This window comes from Juglans regia, chromosome 11 (genome assembly GCF_001411555.2).
Source record: "Juglans regia cultivar Chandler chromosome 11, Walnut 2.0, whole genome shotgun sequence".
Classification (NCBI taxonomy): Eukaryota; Viridiplantae; Streptophyta; class Magnoliopsida; order Fagales; family Juglandaceae; genus Juglans; species Juglans regia.
This window is the reverse complement of record NC_049911.1, coordinates 28,309,971-28,330,238: the sequence shown is the minus strand read 5'-3', so window position 1 is coordinate 28,330,238 and position 20,268 is coordinate 28,309,971. Positions and strand designations below refer to the sequence as shown.

Sequence of the window (20,268 nt, the reverse complement as noted above, 5' to 3'; positions counted from 1 at the left end):
TATATTCTAATAATATTTTATTCAACTTTTTAACTTTAATTTCAACTCATCTCATATCATCTCTGAAAACAAACGAGCCCCTGCGCCTCTAGTTCCAGTTCCATAGATAGACACCTTTTTGTATGCATGTTCCTAGTGCTGGGCAATGGGGCCTATTCCTTGGCCCACCCGACCCAATCTGCCCACACTAGTTAGGGTAATGAGTTGAACTTCTACCCATTAATCAGGGCGGCGGCAAATTGTGTTTTTCATGAGTGTCGCATCTATTTACCAGTAGTGTGGGTGCGAACGGTATGTAGGGTGGGCTAGCTCGGGACGGTGAGAGTGGTGATACAGCCCCTTATGGGGGGTGAGGGGTAGACTACAGTCCACCAAAACCTGTCTGCAATGTCAGCCATGTACAACAAAAAGATACATGTTTTTGCTTGATGATACCCATTAATTAGGAAAAAGGAAACGTGTGCCATGACTATTCATATCACAAGCTAATGCTTGAATCTTCTTAGATTTGTATTAGCAGGGGTATTATCTGCCCTACATGGCAAGCAACCACCCCTTCTGTACCTCTCCCCTCGTAAGGAGTCTGTTTTTCTCCCGAACCCTACCCCCATTTACTCCCTAGCCCTATCCGCTTGATGGACGAACGGGTGGCTCATTCCATCGTTTGGATCTCCAGCATTAGTGCTACTGTATCACAGCAAAAAATCATATCACAACCAACAAAGCAGAAATAAACAAAACATAACCGCCATTTGCGTTTGGAGTCTATTCTTAATTAGATATGCGCTTGAAGGCCCACCGAATCCACACTTAGAGAGCCATAGCTGTGGCTTTCCATAGGGGTGGGGCGGAGGCACCCCTTCCCAGCACCCAGCCCCGCATGGGGCAGGGGGTGGGGTTTTCACCCCCGTCCGCCGCCCCAATGGGCGGGGTGCGGGATATATTCCCAATCCGCTCCGCCTCCTTCTACTTAAAAAAGAAAAATTATATTTTATTTGATTTAAAAATTATTTCTAAATGTAAAAATAATTAAAAATATATTTTTAGATCTAAATTATAAATTTAAATTTTATAAATATGACTATAATTTAAAAATTATGTAATTTCTAAATTTTTTAGTGCATATTTTGTGTTAATTATAGTGTATTAGTTTTTAAATTTATCAATGTATATTTTGTGAACAAGTCTAATAAATTGTAATATATATTTATATATACGTAATTTGTAAAATATAAATATAAACGAGGGCGGGCTGAGGGAAATGTAGGGCGGGGTTGGGCCCTCCCTCACTGCCCACCCCTAGCTTTCCATGCATAAAAACCACCAGATCAATGCTTGGAATCATGGCTCTTCAGAAGAAAAAGACGAGAAATAGAAGAAGAATAACAAGAAGAAGAAAGCGGAAAGGAAGAAGATGAAGAAATGATGAACTAGAGCTGCGAGTGTGTGTAGGAGAAAATGAGGAGAAAGATGAGAAAATTTTTGGTTTGGAATCTAGGTAAGTACTAACCCTTATATATAAGACATATACGAGAAAGCAAGTGGGCTTACCCATTCCCTCGTCTGCCAATACTGAGCGGCTAGTCTACCTGGTACCCAATAGTGGGGAGCGAATGTGTCGAGCGAGCCAGGTACAAGAGCCCACCTAGCACCCATATGTATTAGCCATTTTGAATGTTTTTTTATTTTTAACCCGTCACAATAAGTCAGATTTTGTTATCACTATATGAATCAATGGACTCGTGTAATTGGTTGGATCCGGATTTGAGATTGAGGCTAGGTTCGGATATAAAAATTTCATCTCCTTTAATTTAATGATTACATATTTTTCAAATTTTTATAGAAAATACAATTAATAATTTAACTTTTTTAAATTTTAAAATAATAATAATATTAAAAATAATATTTTATTCAATTTTTAATTTTTATCTTTACTCATTTCATCTCAACTTAACTCATTATCCAAACTTCATTTGTCTTTAAAATCTTAAATTTCTTAGACTTGAGTGGGATTTTACCTAAAAGCTACATTTTCTTTTCATAAAACTCACTAAAAAAAAAAACGCGCAGGATCTCAACATCAACGTTTTCATCTTTTTTCAGTAATATGTCCCCAAATAAATTGAGATTGCTAGATTCGAAATCCTCGTGCCAAAAAAATCGAGATTTCAAAAAGGTCAAAAGGGCAACATACAAAGATTCTGGTCTACCATGCCAATGATGACATAAACCGAACTTACAGTCCACAAATTGATTGTATGTTTGGTATTGAATATAATAATAAAAAATATAGACATATGATTTTTTTTTTTTAATTTTTTACACAATATTTTTTTAAAAATATGTGTCATTATTTTCTTAATTCTTTACGTATTATTTTATAAAAATACTTTCGATTTAAAACATGATTATATAAAGATAATCACGTATATATCCGACAATAAGTAAATTTAGAATAAAATATGTATTGAAAGATAATATTTAATTTTTCAATACATATTAAAACATATTTAAGAGCATGATTCCGTATACTTAACATTTACTTGAGGACTTTCATAAGTAGGAAAACTTTAAATACTAATATTTAAGAGCATTTATTTATATTAAGTTAGAGCCCTCCCCGTACTCGAGCCACCATCAATGTAAATTTAAAAGGTCTCTATAATTTTCATTTTTTTTAATAAAAAGTAATGGTTTGTATAATTTTAAATATACAAGTTTTACGCACGCTCCTTATAACAAAAAGTTGACTCCAAAATATAAAAAAATATTAAAAAAAAAAAAGACATTTTTTTTCACTGGACTCACCTTTTTAAAAAGTGTTTATGCCTAAAAAATTTATACCTAACGTTACTTTTTAATAAAGCCACGCAAGTAAAATAGGATTAATTTTTTTAAGGATTAATTACATTTTATCACATCAAATTTTTATTCAATTTATAATATGTTCCTGAAACTAATAATTACTTCAAAGTGAACCTATTTATTTTCAAAACTTATATATTCTCTCCTTTCATCTATCAGCAGAGTGAAATGTAACGAAAATTATCTCCACCTGCTTGTCACATGCATAATATTTACTGCAAAGATAAAATCACCCATGCCTTCATTGACTTCATGGCCCTCGTGCTCCTCATTGCAGTCAAAATCCCTCAGAAGCAATTATTCCAATTAATTGTAGGCAACCCAGGTCCATGGAAATTGACCAACCATAGACAACAGAAGCAATCTCGTACAAATGAAGAAGCATCTAACAAAAAACAAATACAGTTAATTCTTAATAAAGAGATAAATGAAAAATGAAGGAAGAAGGAAGAAGACACAGCTAATATGATTCAGTTGCACAGTTCTTCCCCCCACGCGAAGTGTATAAAGACAAGAGTAAGCTGGTTTTATTCACAATGTACATATCAATCACATTAGGAATGAAATTCAAAAAAAAAAAAAAAAAAAAAAAAGCAAAAACGCAGCATGACCTTCAGAAAATGTAGGTCATATATGTCAAAAACAGTACACCATGCGACTCAGTACAATACAAGACTCTCCATTCAACTCTACACCCAGGCCATCTAATGTCAACAGCAGCAATCTACTATTAAGCTGCTGCAGCTCCATAATCTTGTTAACAGACATTTATTTTCGTATAATCTTCTAAAACCAAGGGATTGCCAATGAAAAAAAGGTTCACTTTTCAACTCAAGTGACAGTATTTGCATATAAAGGCTTTTTCTCTTGGAGTGAGATCACAGTTTCAAAAGCACCCACCAAGGTCTGAACCTTGCTCTTCCGGGTTTCAGCAAGTTTACTTGTTTCTTCAATGACGTTATTAAACAAACCTTGCGCATTTCTCTTCCCCTGCACATCTTGATGTCTCAAAACAACTTTTTGTGGGTCAGGTTCGGTGCCACATGTGTCACTGTCAACTTCTGGCCTCTTAAAGCTTCTTTGACATTTTGGCTCTCCCCTAACACTCCCCTAACACTCCGCTTGAATTTGAGCCTCCTTGGGCTGTTGGTCAAAGACTGACTATCAACCACCTTCCCTATTCTGAACTTTAACTTCAATGCTTGGCCATTTTTATCTTCAGAACAAACCATCCGTCTTTTTGGGCCTCCCGTTTGTATCCCTCTTCTACGGTGTCTGCTTCTTCTATGTGCTCAGTTTCATTGCTTTCTGAGGGTAACTCGTCTTCTCCTTCACTCATTGTATACTTAGATTCCTCTTTACAATCTTCTTCATGGGATGAAGAAGACTGAGCATTTGGGCGGGATGAAAACTTTGGTCTCTATGAAGTCAGGGATAATTTTGTCTTTGAGTGAATGTTAAGCACGTGAGCAGCACGGGACAATTTTCATTACATTTTACTCTACTGATAGATAGAATGGGGGGATTGATAAGTTTTAAAAGTAAGCAGATCTACTTTGATGTAATTATTAGTTTTAAAGATATATTATGAATTGTGTAAAAGTTTAAGGGAGTAAAGTATAATTAACCTTTTTTTTAAACTCATTAATAAAACAATTACGTACACTTTCTTCAAACATTATGATGGAAGAGATTTGTACACAACGCGAAAAATATATTAGACTAGTAGTTGAAGATAATTTATTTTATTTCTTTAAAAGTAAAACTAGTAATTAAATACAAAGAAGTGTTGAGTGGCATTACTTTAATGTTGGCCTAATTGTTAAAATTATCTACTCATAGTGATAATGTTTTGGAAAATGCTAGAAGGACCGAGAGATTCCAACCGATGCTTGACCGATGCCACATGTAATATTTTTAATGGCCCATATAACTTAAAAAGAAAAACTAGTTATGTAATTTTTTTAGTGGCCGTATAAAGTATTTAAAAAAGAAAAACTAGTTAGCCCCTTCATAACTCTTTTCCCTTCGCACAGATCTACCTCCATCACCTTGGCACGCCTTCCTCCCTCCTTTCCCTCCCTCTCGTACTGAAATTATTCTGTATATTTTTCTTTTTAAGTTTTATTTTTCTATTTTACATTTTCTTTCAAGATTGTTCTGAAGAGTTTGTGAATCTGGATTTCTATTTAATCCATGGAACCTGGGTTTCTATTTGGTCTGAAGAGTTTCACTTCTCTGTTTGATTTGAAGAGTTTCACTTCCGTTTGAACCTCTAAGTTTGTTTTTTTTTTAATTTTATTTTGATCGTGACCACTTGTGGAGTTCATGAATCTGTCTGGATTTTTTTTTCCTTCTAATTTTATTTCTTTCATGACAACTTGTTTGTTCATTGAGAAGAAACTACAATAATTAGGAATGACTAGTCTGAAATGTAAATAAAAAAGAGGAAAACAAAACTTACAGTCCAGATTCACGTAGGAGTGAAGGAGGTGGGAGGGGAGTAGGCTGAGAACGAAGGTTCGCTGGAAAAAATCTCTGCTGCGCGGACGGAATGAGGGAGGGAGCGGGAATGGGTATTACAATTTACGAGTTTCCCTCTCTCTTTCTTTCTTTCTATCTCTTTTTTTGTCGTTTTCTTATTTTAATTTTTAATATTTTAAATTGTTACGTGAATCGGTCAATTATCGGTAAGAAATTGTGGGCTCTGTAGCATTACCCTAATGTTTTATTCTTTAGGCTGCAAATTGAATGGATGGCGTTGTGGCGAAATCAGTAATCGCCATTGGCCAATGCATTGTAGTTGAAGTTAACAAGTTTAATTTGCTTTCAAGTACTGGTTTGTCTCCTTCTAAATTCAGCCATAAATATTGCGTTATCCTTTACATATATACCAACTTTAACTAACTTTATGTTAATTCTTTTTCTTCTTAATTCCTTCTCTATGATACGTTTTAAGCACTTTCTTTCTTAACGTAATTATTTCATATATTTATATATATATATATAAATTATTATATTCTCAAGTCAACAATATATAATTTATATCATTTAAATGATAAGATTTAATTTATAAAATTTAAAATTTAAAATTTATTTTTTAAATTAAATTATATCATATAATCACATTACTTGGATGTATTCTACATCCTAACTAAGAATAGAATTGCGAAATTATTTCAGCTAGCTACATTTATGATATCTTTTGCAAATGAAGTGGTTGTGTGGGCCGTACTTCACGTGCGCGAACCCCACTCTTGTGGGGCCCATTGTTCCGCACATCTTGGGTGGGCCCACCCAGTTCATGAGCGGCTCGGGCGGCTACACACGAGGGTAATATTGCTCACGGGTAAAGCCAACGTAGTCGAATTAAGCAACCAGAACCCGATGGAAGGAAAGTAGACCTAGCTCTAGCTCTAGCTCAAAACACCCTAACTTTTGGAGTTTTGTATACGGAATTGCTTAAAAGAGCCGCAATTATAAATTTGTACTTAAGAAGACCTATTAAATTATGAAAAATAATTTATATAATATTTTTCACGACATTTTATATAATTATATTTTAAATAAAAAGTATTTTTATAAAACATCTTATAAAAATAATATTAATTTATAAAAATACTTTCATCTTATAATATTATTATAAAATATGAACAGTCTTTAACGGCTCTATCGGCATCTAGATGATGAACAGTATTTATATTATTCAAGTCTTTGTAAGAGCATTCTCATTGGATTAGCTAAAAGCTAAATCCAATGAGAATTTAGCTATTAGGTGGATAAATTGCTCACATTGAATTAGCTATATTCCAAATATTTGGAATATAGCTACAGTAATATCCAAACTAATTTCTAAATTTGGAAGACACTATTCATTCATCAAATCTTTTTTATATTATTTCTTTCTCTTTCCTTTTAATATTAATTATTTCTCTCTCCATTTTAAATGACAATTGAAAAAATATAATTAGAATACAATTACAAATTAATATATAATATTATAAATAATAAAATATAAAAAAATAAAATAAATTCATAATTAAAAAAATTAAAAAATTTTCAAAATTATTAATTACTCATTACTATATAATGAATAAATAGATAATTCAATTTAGAGATTTGATGTGAATAGTCAAAATTAAATTCATCTTATATTATTTTATTGTCATATAATGAAAAAATAGCTATTCTAATGTAGAGATTTATATAAATGGAATAGTTAAAAGTTAAATTCATCTTACATTCATCAAAAATATACTTTAATTTAGCTATTAGAATGCTCTAAGGGACGGTGTACTGAGAGTTTTCGCTACGCATTAATGAAGTTGTACATGTACTAGACCCAGAGGACAGAATACTGGGTCTGACGTGATAAACTTTTGAGAAATTCTAAACTTTTATTACAGGAGAGATGAAAATCTGCATGCAGACAATTTAGTAATTGTTTGGCATCTTCTCGAATACAGATCAATAGCTTTCCGCCTTTCCATGGCAACAGCCAATCTTCTTTATACATATATTCAACGATATTCGCATCTTTTCTCACGCAAAGCGATCGCCATATGAATGTTTCAATCAATGGGTTTGGTTAGTAGGTGGGGTAACCATGAATGCATCCTACAGGCTACAGAGGTTTACAGAGGGTTAAGGGTTTACAGAGCGGAGATATTATAAAAACAAGTTTAAAGTTTGAATAATGCCATTTCCGTTGCTCCCAGCTACCGCTTGCATTTTTTTTTTAATTTTATAATTAAGTAAATATTTTTTTAATAATATTATGATTTAAAAAAAATTAAAAATGTTAAAAAATATATAAAAAATAAAAGCCAAAAAATAAAACCACACAAAAATAACTAACAAGATATCAGTCGTGGTTGTAGTGTCTTATTTTTCTATAATTTTTTAAGAAAAATATACTCTTATCACTAATATTTACTGCTTAGTATTATTATTAAAAAAAAAATTCTTTTTACTTAGTGATTGAGAAAATATTTTTTAATAAAATTAATTTTTTTTTAAACATTTAAAAGTGTTAAAAAATATATGTAAAAAAAATAACAAAACAAAAAAGACTAATTATGCCTAACGGTAGCTCCCAACAAGAGCCAGAAGCGGTGGTCGTTGCATCATCGTTATAGATTATCATAGTTTGATTATCTTGCATTAAGTTACATTAAATTATAAGTTTGTTTATATAAAATGTTTAATGGACTAAATATTTTTTATTCAAGAAATATTACAATTAAGAGATTCTATAAAAGTAAATCTATAAATTAACATAACTTTAGATGATATTTTAAATTTACTTTATAATAAAAGTAATATTAAAATCTAACTTACCGAATGAAAGTAGGTCAATTTATAAATTTATTTTTATAAAAATTAAACCATTTTATTCTCACTTCACATCTTCACCTAATAAACAACCAAAGGATAAAAATAAGGTAAAAAAAAAAAAAAAGTGAGAGAGAAAAATGCATTAACCGCCACGCGAGATAACAAGAGGGGGGGATGAGAGAGGGTGCAGAAAGCAAGACAGAAAGGATTTGGGAGAGATTGGGGCGAGAAAAGAAAGGGCGCTATACTATATTAGCCAAACAAGTTACGACGTTATACTGCACAATGCACGTCATTTTATAAGCAAGCAAAAATGGCAAATGGTTCTTAGCATTGAGCACTTGTCCCCACCCACCCCAAACTTGTCCTCTGATTGGACAAGAAAAAGCTACGTCTGGACAAGGATTCAAGGAACGGGATATAATAAAAATTAAAAAATAAAAACCATACCATTAGGAATTTAGGACCTTTTCCATCTTCCATCCTTTTGTTTTTTTTCCAGCCAACTGATGGAGATGTAATAACAAACACACTTTTTTTTTTATATGGATATTGCAACCAATCCCCTCTGATCCACCCCGCTTCGAGAGAAATTTGGCGAGCCTGCTGGTTAATTCACTGAAGAAAAGGAGGCATAAAAGATCATATTACTAGGCATGCAAGAGAGCTTTTGCATTCTTACTTCTCAAAATGGAGCAGTTGAGGTTCTATAGATACGGTGTTTTTTTGGAAGCTGAGCACGGCCTGCCACCAAGCAGAGCTGCCACCACAAAAATACACCAAAAATCTATCAGCCAATTGAACTCCCTTCCCTTCCCTTCCCTTCATTGGGTAGATAAACCCAACAATAACCCTATAAAGTATAAACCCAAATAAGCAAAAATTATGAAATCGCTTTTATTTGACCTCCTCTTGCTGTCTTCTGAGCCTAGCATTCTCTTTCTGTAAACGGGCAACTTCAAGTTCCAACTCGTTCGTGTAAGCCTGCAAAAAGGATTAACTACCATATGAAACAGTGTCTCTTTGTAGATAAAGTTAACATGTTTATTGGCACTACAAATAGTTTTAACGTTGCCTGTTTGAAAATAAGATAGAAATGAATTATTTTTATAAAATAGGATGACATTAAAAGTTAAATAAAATATTATTAAAATATATTTTTTTAATATTATTTTTATTTTATAATTTAAAAAAATTAAACTATTTATTTTATTTTATACGAAAATTTAAAAAATTAGATGAAATAAAATGTGTTTTAACTGCGAGGAGGTGTAAAAAAAACATACGAACCAGACGCGTACTACTGTTTCGTTTCAATAGTTTCCAAGGAGAGTAAAGATACCTGTTTCCGTGATCTAGAACGAGCGGCTGATTCTCTGTTCTTGATCATGCGCTTATGTCTCCGATCGATGGAATCCTCAACATTTTCTTGAGCCCTTTTCTTGCAGCAAGAAGGGAACGCCGAAGAAGAGCATGAGAATTCGAAAGGAGAGTTAAAGGAAGAAACAAAAGAAGATGCAGTGAAACCCGCATGCCTTTGCAATTGTGGGTTTGACCCAACACCAACGGGAGTACGGATTTCAGGGTATGGAAAATCAGAACCGGAATTCAAGCTCAGAATAGTTGCTGGAGTTGGCGCCAGAGAACCCAAGAAAGTGGTCTCCACGGCCAATGAAAGCTCGGTGGCGCCAGATGATGACGCGCCTCTTGTTGGTGGCTCTTTGTTGAGAGGCCGAGCCAAGAAGTCTTGGAGAATCGTAGCACAAAAGGCAGGGTTTTGGGTGGTGGTAGTGGAGGAGAGGGTGTTGCTGGAGTGATCTTGAAGAGAGGCTAAGCTGATGTCTTTCCAAACTTCTTCCATTAATTTTCTGGCAGGAGGGGTTGGGAGGACTGGTGAAGAAGCTGAAAAGGGACAAGAGCATGTGGAGGAGGATTTGGAGGGTGAGCAGGTGTTTCCATTTCTGCCATTATTGTTGATTTCGCCTGTTGATGAACCCATGGTTGGGGGGAGAGAGAGAGAGAGAGAGAGAGCAGATGGAGGGAGGGAAAAAGAGTTGGGAACCTGGAAGTGGAGAGGTCTGTGTGTTGACCCTCGCTTGCGGTCTTCGCATAAATGAAAATACTAAACTCGCCGAGACTTGTCCTGATAGTTGGTAATGATAGTTTAATTTTTTATTTTATTTTTTTTATAACTTAACGATTAGGAAAATATTGTTTTAATGATGTTGTATTTGTTTTAAATGTTTACAAATATAAAAATGTATAAAAAAAAATTTTAAAAATTTAAAAAAAAAAAGCCCAAATAGCCTTCTAGGGAGAATTTCTCGGGCTACACTCTCAATTGATGTAGTACGATCCCATTATTAATTTAAATTTCAACTAAAAATAAAATTATTTTTTAATTTTTTGTAAATATAATAAGTTTCACGATAAATAGTATGTTGATTATTGCGTACAAAATTTCTAAAGAGTTAATCTAAATACAGTTTTTAAATAAAGATTGTTCTTACAAGTTAATACAATTATGTTTAAAAAAAATTAAAATTATAATAATATCTTTTTTAAAATACTATTTTTTTTCCTTTTATCCCTATTTATCAATGAGACTGCACATGCAATCCTCCACTCAGAACTGTAAATAAAATTTCTCATTTCTAAAATCTCTTAAAATTTTGCACATTCGTATTCAAGTAAAAAAAAATTATAAATGTTCCGAGTGAGATTAAAATGATTTTTTTTTTTCATTTCAACATGAATGTTGTTTTCTCAAATCTAATACACATATTTATAATAAAAAGCAATTATTGATATATTTGCAAAAGATAAAGATCGAAATGCATTGTGAGTTACGCAAAGTTAAGTGTGCCGTGAAAATATAAGTTAATTTTTAATCATTTGATATTGGGACCATGATTGATGATATATAATTTACCTCATCATCGGCTTAATTTGAGCGTGCTGTGAAAATGTATGTAAAATAATATGTTGCACTATCTAACTAATAAATAGTACTCTCATCTAATTGTTATTATTGTTAAAATTGATTAAATATTAATAAATGTTGCATGTTATGACATTTTTAATTTGGAAGTGGAACGCATCAATATTATGTATTTAGATAGAGGGTAAAACATCTATTAATTTGTCTCTTTTGTTTTCGCAGATGAGGTGAAAGGAGTTGAGATAAAAGTTTAAAGTTAAATAAAATATTGTTAGAATATATTTTTTTACTATTATTTTTATTTTAAAATTTGAAAAAAATGAATTATTTATTATATTTTATGTGAGAATTTTAAAAAATTGTAATGATGAAATAAGATGAGAATGATTGTGAAAACAAACTAGACAAATTAATAGATGTATTGTCTCCCCTTGCTAAACTTCTAATCAGTCAAGTATGCTAATCCATGTCGTAATTATTTATATATTCAATTATTACTCTGGATTCATGGAGTTAAATAGAGAAGATCAGCACTAATTCAAACCATGGGAAGCACAGCTTGGTTATTAGAGAACAGCTCCACTGGAACCAAATCCAAGAGCACTTTTTTCTCGATAGTTTTCTGCTCGTTTGTTGGCAAAATGGGGGTTGTATTTGATGTGCCAAATGAATCCAAGGTAACAGGAGCAAAATGTTGGGGACGGACCAGACAATTTGTACCTCTCCCGTTGTTATCATGTCACGACTCAGATTTGGGTTTTTACCAACTCGATGTTGCATGGGGCACGATTTTGTTGTTCCCCATTCAAATCTCAGGTACCCAAAAGCAATCTATGATTCCTTTTCTCTCTCTTTTGGGTAGAAGGAGACTGCACACAGGAAAAAATAAATAAAATTCCCAATACAGTGATAATGATTGAACACTGTTGTGTGATTCTCTTAGGCAAAATGCATAGATAGAGTGAAGACAAAGACAGTGATGTGAAACAGATTGAAAGAGAGAGAGAGAGAGAGGAATCTATCATTGGGTTGATCCATTGGAAGAGACTAGAAATAAGGGAAAGAGAGTTCCGGTGGAGAGAACAGACCAGATGGTTTCTGTTTTGTGTACGCAACAAATATATTGTCAATGTCTTTTACTTTTATAGGGGGGGTGGGGTTTGTCCCATGATTGAAAATTTCAGCGCACAGCTGACACCAAGACATAATATGCGTTAATCACGCTTTCAACCCACTAATGTTGATGTAACACTATTCATTAATCCCTATAAGGCCGTTCATACCAACATTTATTGTTGCTCAAAATACTCCCTCTACCAATATAAACACTAGATCCCCACAAATTAAATTCATATTAAATACCATTATTGAAATAAAAAAGAGAATTTAATATGCAACACCAGAAAAAACTGATTGGGGAAGAGAGTTTGCTATCATCCAACAAAAACGTCTGCAAAATTTCTATTAAAAAGGTACATTTAAAATGTAACAAAAAGTAATGATATATTTGCCAATAAATGATTAAGCAAATATAAAAAAGTTGAAAAGTAGGGGGAAGTGCAAATCGGAGACATTCAAGACCTTTTTTTTTTTCTGGCAACCAAAGCACTAATGCACTTGCCATTTTACCCACCTGAATGTTTTCACCCATCCATGCCACCGGAAAGCACCAGAAATCCAAAGGAAAAAGCATTCACACCAAAACCAAGCTATACACCCCAATAACCTTTGCCCGAACAGATAATCTAATTACTGTCTCACTTTCTTCTCATTCTTTACCTTTAGCCAATAATTTATGGATAATTCTTATTCTGTATTCCTCTACTAGCCTCATCAAAATACTGCCAAAACCACTCTATGTGACTTAGTAAACAAAAGAAAAGATCCCACACCTTCAAGAGAAGCCTCACTCCAGATTTCCAATTGTGACCCTTCAAAAATAGAAGCGCACTATACTGTGCTTGAATTTTTAGAGGGGGCACATATTATTCAGTTCCGCTTTGAGGAGGTGTTATGAGAAATCTCCCCATTAGGAAGGTGTGACTCTCCATATGAATCGGTTAAACATCTTCCTGGAACAGCTTCAGAGATAGAGTCTGCCTTAACTGTCACACCACCTCGCTTCGCATCCACTTCCTCCACTGCAATCTTCTGAAACGAAGTTGACAGCATATCATAACTCGAATTATTAGGGGAAACAAAACCTGATTCAGAGGGAGGCAGAGCAGATGCTGGTATCCATTTCTTCCACTCACTACGCCGCCTCACCTTGTCATCCTGCAGCAATTTCAACAGAGATTCAGTCCAGCTGGACACAAAAATATTATTTGGCGGCTTATGGTTTGCTTTTCCATAAGAGTACAGCGCCTCTAGTACATTGATCCTTAATAAGTAATTTTTTTACAAGTATCCTTAATTGAGTATTATTGTGTCTAACTAAATGCAAAAAACATGATTCCAATGCCATGTTGCAGGACATACAAATCCAATACAAGCAGCAGAAGATACAGTCAAACAATTCAGCTTAGAAAGAATAAAAAAAATTGCCTGCACTTCCACAAGGGTTGATGCTTTCAAGGAATCCAATATGAAATTGATATCAGTTGTCAAATTCTTAACCTGCACAAAGACATAAAGCAAGATCAATGCAAGGACATTCAATACTGGGAAAAGAAATGGAAAGTCAAAGCTGGGAAAGAAGATAGATTCAAATGTAAAATACGAAGGATAGTACTTATAACAATATAGAGAAAATTCCACTCTAGTAATAAACATTTTGCCATGAAGCCTGCCAGGTAGAAGGGGGTGCTTAATTATTCTGATGATGTGGTAAATTCAGATTGATGCATGAAACGTCAAAGAAAGGAGGGGGAGAATACAAAGAAGTGGCCCACTCCAAGTCCCATATGGCCCTGGCAAAGTAGGATTATTACTTGTAAGTCCTGCGAAAGCAGGGTCTTGGTAGAGATCTAAACATGGACTTGACTCCAACTGTCATTATATAGTTTCAAAGTTAATAAATAAGCAGCCAGACCCAGTATAAATCTCTAATCCACAAGTACAGGGATTTCATGTCAGGCCACATGGAAGCTAACACCAGTACTAAGGTGTCCACAAAAGTTAATATAAAATTCTAGACCTGATCCTTAAGGGTCCAACTACAAGGGTTACCAAAGCACAGGATTGGAAACGAAATAAATAAATATACAACAAAAAATGTAGGCATACTCAAAGTAAAAATGAATATAAAATTTTAACATGCAAAGCTACTCTCTCACAATTTATGGTAGCATACAACAGAGAAAATTTTCCTATGTTAAAGACAACCAGTGATCTGAAAATTGCCAAATACTTGCCATTGTAACACAATCGACTGTGAAGTGGATTTCACCAATATTCTTAGGATCCAAGTTGAAAAAATAGTTTTTTTTTCTTTTTTTGAGTCTGGACATACAAGAAGGAAAACCAGTTTGCAAAGCATAAGGTTCAATCTTGTACTTAACGGGCATGAAACCATAAGGCAAAACCCAATTTTTCAAATGGTGATCCTCCGCAAAAGCACCCTCCCCCTTCCTTCTGTGTGTGAGAGAGACACATCTTTAGATGGAAAATAAATTTTGTTAATGATCTTAGCTGGGATCCAAAGAATATAATTTCAGCATATTTATTTTTTCGATAGGTAAAATAAAGAGTATAAATCAGTATATTTTTTAATGTGACGGATTTGGGCCGTGCATTGTCCAAAGCAAGCCAGAAAGTACAACGCATAATATAGCAAAGTTTATATGTAAAACAAGAAAGTCTCTAGAGAGCAAACAAAGTTCTTTATGATATTTTGATCGCCGTTGCTTGGTCAATGATTTCATAATATTCTCATACAAACCAAATCGTTTTGAGTTTTTCTTTCAGGAAAAAGGATGGGGAGCATGAATGGGTTTATGCAACAACTTTTACATGAAAAAGAGTACTTCCCTTTCCACTGTTGCCACTGTTGGCCTACTACACCAGGATGGCATGACTGGGCTTAAGCCACAACTTTTACATAAAAAAAAGTACTTGCCTTTCCACCGTTGGCCCCCTACACTAGATCCTATGGCCAAAATATTCATAATCTACCCAGCACGTGAGCACCTGAAGAAAAGAGTGAGGAAGTTAAGCCAACTGCCAAGGGAAAGTTCCCCATGCTCAGAGGCAAATTTTCCAGAATTGGCTACTCACACTTCTGTCACCATGTATCAAATGCACCAAGACGATGCGTCTCAAAAACCACTTCAAAATCTGTATCTAAAGCCAATTCTTAATGATTTAGAATTAGCACTACACATCTAAAAATATGTTTATGTTGCCTTTATTTACAAAAACTGTTAACCGACGTCTTCAACACCACTGCCAAATTCTCTCCTCTCTTATGCACAGGTTGCAATGTACTGGTGGTACTACTAAAGTAAGGGCAGCTGGTGGTTTCATCATTAGTTCTGAATGAGGAGAATTCTCATACCAGAAATCACAAAATACATGTAATAAAAGGGAAGGGGATATCGTGCTTTAGGCAGGCTGCTAGGAAGTAAGGAGAAAAGTAGCAACCAAACATTAAAATCCAAAAAAGTAGATAGCAGTCAAACTAGGAGAATGCTTTAAAGAAAAAAAAGAGGCTACATAACTAATTACAGAATAAACATGCTCGGTGGTTGCAAACATCAGAAAATAAAGCTTTGTGCTTTAATAATTTGGTGCCAAAGACTAACTACATCCATGAACTCGAAACAAAATGATTCTATCCATGATTTTATCCACTCATCTTGCTCTCTATCTTGCAGATCAAAAATAACATTTTACTCGTACTTTAACTATAAACAAACTCCTAATTGGTCTGAACCAAAGCCTAGACATAAGAGTTCATAAAGTAAATACTCACCTATTGTGAAATAAAAGACCAAAACCAGCAGTTACAGAATCATAAACTCTACAAATCCCCAATGTAATGAAAATAAAATATAAATGGCGTAACATCAACCATGAACGCTTCTTCTTGAACCAAAAAAGTTTCTTGCTTGGGCTTTGCCTTGGTCTTATTCAGAAGCCTATAAGACTAGGTCTGCTAGAGTGAACAGGCATGTGAGTTACTAAAACCATAAGCCACTACACTATATTTGATGAACCTCCTAATTACACCTGAAAGAATAAGAGAGGAATAATGCATTAGCTTCAAGGCACATTTTAAATTTCAAGGCGATAATCTAGAAACAGTCATCTGCTACAGATGCGTTAGGTAATTTTTGAGCTCCCCTAGATCATAGTCCTATTTGATAGCTGTCATGCTCAACTACCGCCAAATTTTATGATTAAACAGAACAGGTCAATACTTAGGAGATGTGCAAATATCCTGAAATTTATCAACACATAAAATAAACCTTAAAAACAAAAACCATGGTAAAAAAGTAAGGGGAATAGCTTAACCATAAGAAAACTTGTAAAGAAAATAGCTAACCATCAGAAAACTTACTCGACGAAAGCTTGCTATCAAAGTAATTAGTACCCAGCCCTGATCATCCATGTTTGACCTCAAAAAATCATCTTTAATCAAATTTTCATCGCTGTAATGAACAAGTCATAGGTGCATGAATGGTTAATTTCTTTGATGAGATAAAGAAGATAGAAGATAGGTAAAAATAGATTCATATTGTAAAACCATCAAAGAAAAAGGCTGACAATGTCAGAGTACCTGAAATAATACTCTATCTGGTTGACTATCAAGGTAGGTAGAGATGGTTCGGCAACAGGTATAAGCAATGGGGGAGGTGGTGCATGAGCAATGAATGGCCTAAAGGGCTCCATTGGCATCGTAGGTATATAGTAAAACTCTGAAAAAGAACGGAGACATAAGTTTTACATTTGCAAACAGAAATAGACATAATCAGAAAGAACCACAATGCAAAGATTCTGAAAGAAAAAAATTAAACTCACCAGGATAGGCCATTGGGTTGACAAAGGGTCTCACCGGAGGGGGGGTAACAAATGCAGCTGTGTTAGGTTGTGAAGACCTTACAAAGCCCCTTGGAGGGGCTCTTTGTGGATGCAAGTGAACATCTCTGGCATTCCCATAATTTCCCCGATCTGGATCGCGCCTGCCCCCATGATTGTTATGGTAGGGGCCATCTCCACGTTGGTGGGATCCAAAGCTGCCCCTACGGGAGGAACTCCTATGATCATTTGAAGAATGTGATTGAGACACATATCCTCCAACTGGTCTGGTTTCCCAATTACTGCTCCTATAAGGAAATTCTCTAAAAGAAGGATCAGGAGCTCCTGGTACCATATTAGGATACCCATTCGGACGTATCTGGAATACGGGAAAAGGTGGTGGCGGTGGCGGAGGATGAGCAAAGCCGCTCTGTGCAGGCCCACCCCTGGTATTGCCGCCACCACCTCGCTTCATAGATCTTTGTCGAACTGGCAATGTATGGTTTGTGGTAGAACTAGGGTTTGCACTACTAGTAGCTTGTTTCTGAGGTGAATATGGAATAACAGGCCCCTGTAACAGTACACGAGGTCAACCACTGAGATATAATCGGTAATCCTTATATAATTTATTTTTGAAATCACAATCTTTATATAGGAAGAATAGTAAGTTGCAAATAACATGTAGAGCAATAAAAAGGAAATCCTAATTCTGAATCTTTTATCTTTCCGTTTGATTCCAGAAAACCCTAAGACGCCGCCAACAACTAAATGGCTCGATTAGGTAAGTTTAACCTTAAAATAGAAAAGAAAAATGGGAACAAAATATCAGATTAACCATAATATTCGAGATTATTTTATCTTTTCTTTTACCTCGGGCTTCTCCGGAGCCAAACATCAGATAAGAGAATATTCAACATTTCTTTATTTTTTTCCTAAGAAATCAAACATCTAATTAGAGAAAGAGCTGAAATCAAACCTGAGTACTGGAAACTGTTACATCAGTAACAATCTTCGAAGATGAATCAGCCGAAGATTTAGGAAAAGCCTTAGTAGACTCAGATAATGCAGGCCAAGAGCCTGCATCCATTACGGGACCAACCTCGACGCGGTTCGAGTGTTTATTCCAAGCCTGCTTCTTCTGCGGAGCCGCATTGCCGTTATTAACATCGGAACCCTCACCGGCTGAGGAGTAATCCGGCGTTGGTGACGGCGAAGCCGTCTTCGGAGGAGAGGAATCCGAGAACGGCGTTTGTTCCGGTTGAGAAGTCGTTGATAATGATGAAGATGAAGGTGAAGAATGGACAAGTGAGAGTGAATCAATAACTTGACCTCGAACGACTTGCGCCCACGGGGACTGAAGATGTTTTCGCCGGAATTGGGGACTGTTAATGTTTTCCCCACCGCGTCCGGCAGGAACCGTGGGGCTAGACGGAGAGTCGGCAGTGGTGGCCATTCCAAAATTAAGAACTTTAGAGCTCAGAAAACGAAAAAAATTTCAGAGAGATTGATTTAGTACAACACAAAACAAAACAAAAAAATAAGAAAAACAACCAACTGATTAACCAGCCAATTAATCGAATTAGATAGACAAAAAGAGGGAATTAGGGCTTGCACTTAGTAATGCAAAACGGCAAAATAGATGGATCTTGCAGAAGACCAAACCGTGAAAACAAAAGGAACCGATCTCCCCCCCTCTCTTCTGTCGCCCTCTCCCCCTCTCTCTCTCTCGCTCTCTGGTTTTGGTACCCTTCGATTTTGGTATCGGAAGCTGCAGGTTTTTGTTATGGACTTCAATTTACAAAAAACTCCCCAGCTTTTTTATTAATTTTCTGAGCCACGCCATTTATATTATTTTTAATTTATATTAATGTTTATCTTGTTTTTTCAACAAGCTTCGTACGGTTAGGAATTTTAAATCTATCAAAACACTGATCCTTATCTTGTTGAGGTGTGGTTTGGATTTAGAGAATGGTTGAGATAGTTTATAAATAGTAAAATAAAAATTAAATTATTTATTATATTTTAAATAGAAATTTAAAAATTTTGTTTTGAAATTTTAAAAAATTGAATTGTTTATTATATTTTGTGTAAGAATTTAAGAAAGTTATAATGATAAGATTTGATGAGTTGAAATGAGTTACGAATACAAACGAGGCCTAAATGTTATTTGTATTTTAATATAATATTTTCGTAAGAATTCTTCATTTGAATGAAGCTATTTGAGTTTAGATTTCAAATATTTAGAGTCCGTTTGGAGGTTCATCTTATCTTATTTAATTTTAATTAATAATCTCATTATTATTCACAAATTATGTCAACTCATTTCATCTTATTTTACTATTCAAACAGGATAAATTGATACAATTTCAGAATTTATGAGATAGAAATATATTTTCAACAAAAATAAAAAATAATATAATTTAGGTCTCTCTCTCTCTCTCTATTTATGTTGATTGAATTTTTGTAAAATTTCCTAATTTTAAACTTGGCATCATCTCATAAGTGTTTCTAATTAAAGGAATAATAAACATAATATATGATTGGTCGTATAATTGTGGTTAGATGGATTTTTTGTGCAACAACCTTAAATAAACAAGTTAAAGAATCAATTAATAATGAAGTCGACATTACCAATTTATTTTATTTTTTTGCTATAGAGGGTATCAAATATGTAAATTTTAACAATTTAAAGAACGCCCAAGTTCATCTCTATCTGTATTTTAAAAGTAGTAATCGAATTTATAATCACTACTCATTGAAATCATTATAAAAGGCAACAGCTTCTATTTTCTATTAAATGTGGGATCTTATTTTCCAACCTTGGTACTAAGTATGTGATTTTCTATTCATCCCTCTTAAATTCTCGACATCCTAATCTAACTATTCCATTCTATATGGCACGGCTTAAGTCCGACAATTTTAGTTAATGTTGGTTCTAAATTATAATACCGTGTGTTATAACAATTAAAGAAAGACTTGGTCTCCTATAGGATGGGGATGTGCTCTAAAATAATTAGTTAATGTTGTAATTGGAGTTTATTAGATTCGTTATAAAAGGATAATAATTTATTTATTTTAAATAATATGAGATCTCACTTACTATCATCTTGTATAAAACCTGTGGTATTACATAAGTGTGGTCAAATGTATAAAAAATATATATA

At 34.2% G+C, this 20,268-nt stretch overlaps 2 protein-coding genes across 3 annotated transcripts; both read right to left on the bottom strand.

The window, feature by feature from the left end:
- Positions 1–8,607: 8,607 nt before the first annotated feature.
- Positions 8,608–10,318, bottom strand: LOC109018988 (protein FD-like). 2 transcript variants are annotated; one of them, XM_019001197.2, is made up of 4 exons: positions 9,738–10,313; positions 9,545–9,638; positions 9,109–9,186; positions 8,608–8,962 (listed from the first exon to the last, which is right to left on the bottom strand). In XM_019001197.2, the coding sequence occupies exons 1-4, from the start codon at positions 10,199–10,201 to the stop codon at positions 8,888–8,890; spliced, it is 711 nt and encodes a 236-aa protein (XP_018856742.2). In that variant the 5' UTR covers positions 10,202–10,313; the 3' UTR covers positions 8,608–8,887. The 2 variants fall into 2 exon arrangements, with proteins under 2 accessions (XP_018856742.2, XP_018856740.2); XM_019001195.2 differs by having other exon boundaries at positions 9,545–10,318.
- Positions 10,319–12,574: 2,256 nt separating this feature from the next.
- LOC109018989 (la-related protein 1C-like) lies at positions 12,575–18,840 on the bottom strand. The gene is made up of 6 exons (XM_019001198.2): positions 18,081–18,840; positions 17,108–17,675; positions 16,866–17,004; positions 16,647–16,737; positions 13,691–13,762; positions 12,575–13,420 (listed from the first exon to the last, which is right to left on the bottom strand). Exons 1-6 carry the CDS (start codon positions 18,555–18,557, stop codon positions 13,133–13,135), a joined length of 1,635 nt encoding a protein of 544 aa, XP_018856743.1. The 5' UTR covers positions 18,558–18,840; the 3' UTR covers positions 12,575–13,132.
- Between the last annotated feature and the right edge of the window lie 1,428 nt (positions 18,841–20,268).

Coding starts and splice junctions, on each gene's coding strand:
- LOC109018988 (XM_019001195.2), bottom strand. CDS start 10,201: ATGGGTTCATCAACAGGCGAAATCAACAATAATGGCAGAAATGGAAAC. Junction 9,187..9,544: donor GTTCTAGATCACGGAAACAG/GTATCTTTACTC, acceptor TCCTTTTTGCAG/GCTTACACGAACGAGTTGGA. Junction 8,963..9,108: donor TCAGAAGACAGCAAGAGGAG/GTCAAATAAAAG, acceptor TTGTGGTGGCAG/CTCTGCTTGGTGGCAGGCCG.
- LOC109018989 (XM_019001198.2), bottom strand. CDS start 18,557: ATGGCCACCACTGCCGACTCTCCGTCTAGCCCCACGGTTCCTGCCGGA. Junction 13,763..16,646: donor TGATAGCAAGCTTTCGTCGA/GTAAGTTTTCTG, acceptor GTCTTTGTGCAG/GTTAAGAATTTGACAACTGA. Junction 13,421..13,690: donor CAACCCTTGTGGAAGTGCAG/GCAATTTTTTTT, acceptor AAATTGCTGCAG/GATGACAAGGTGAGGCGGCG.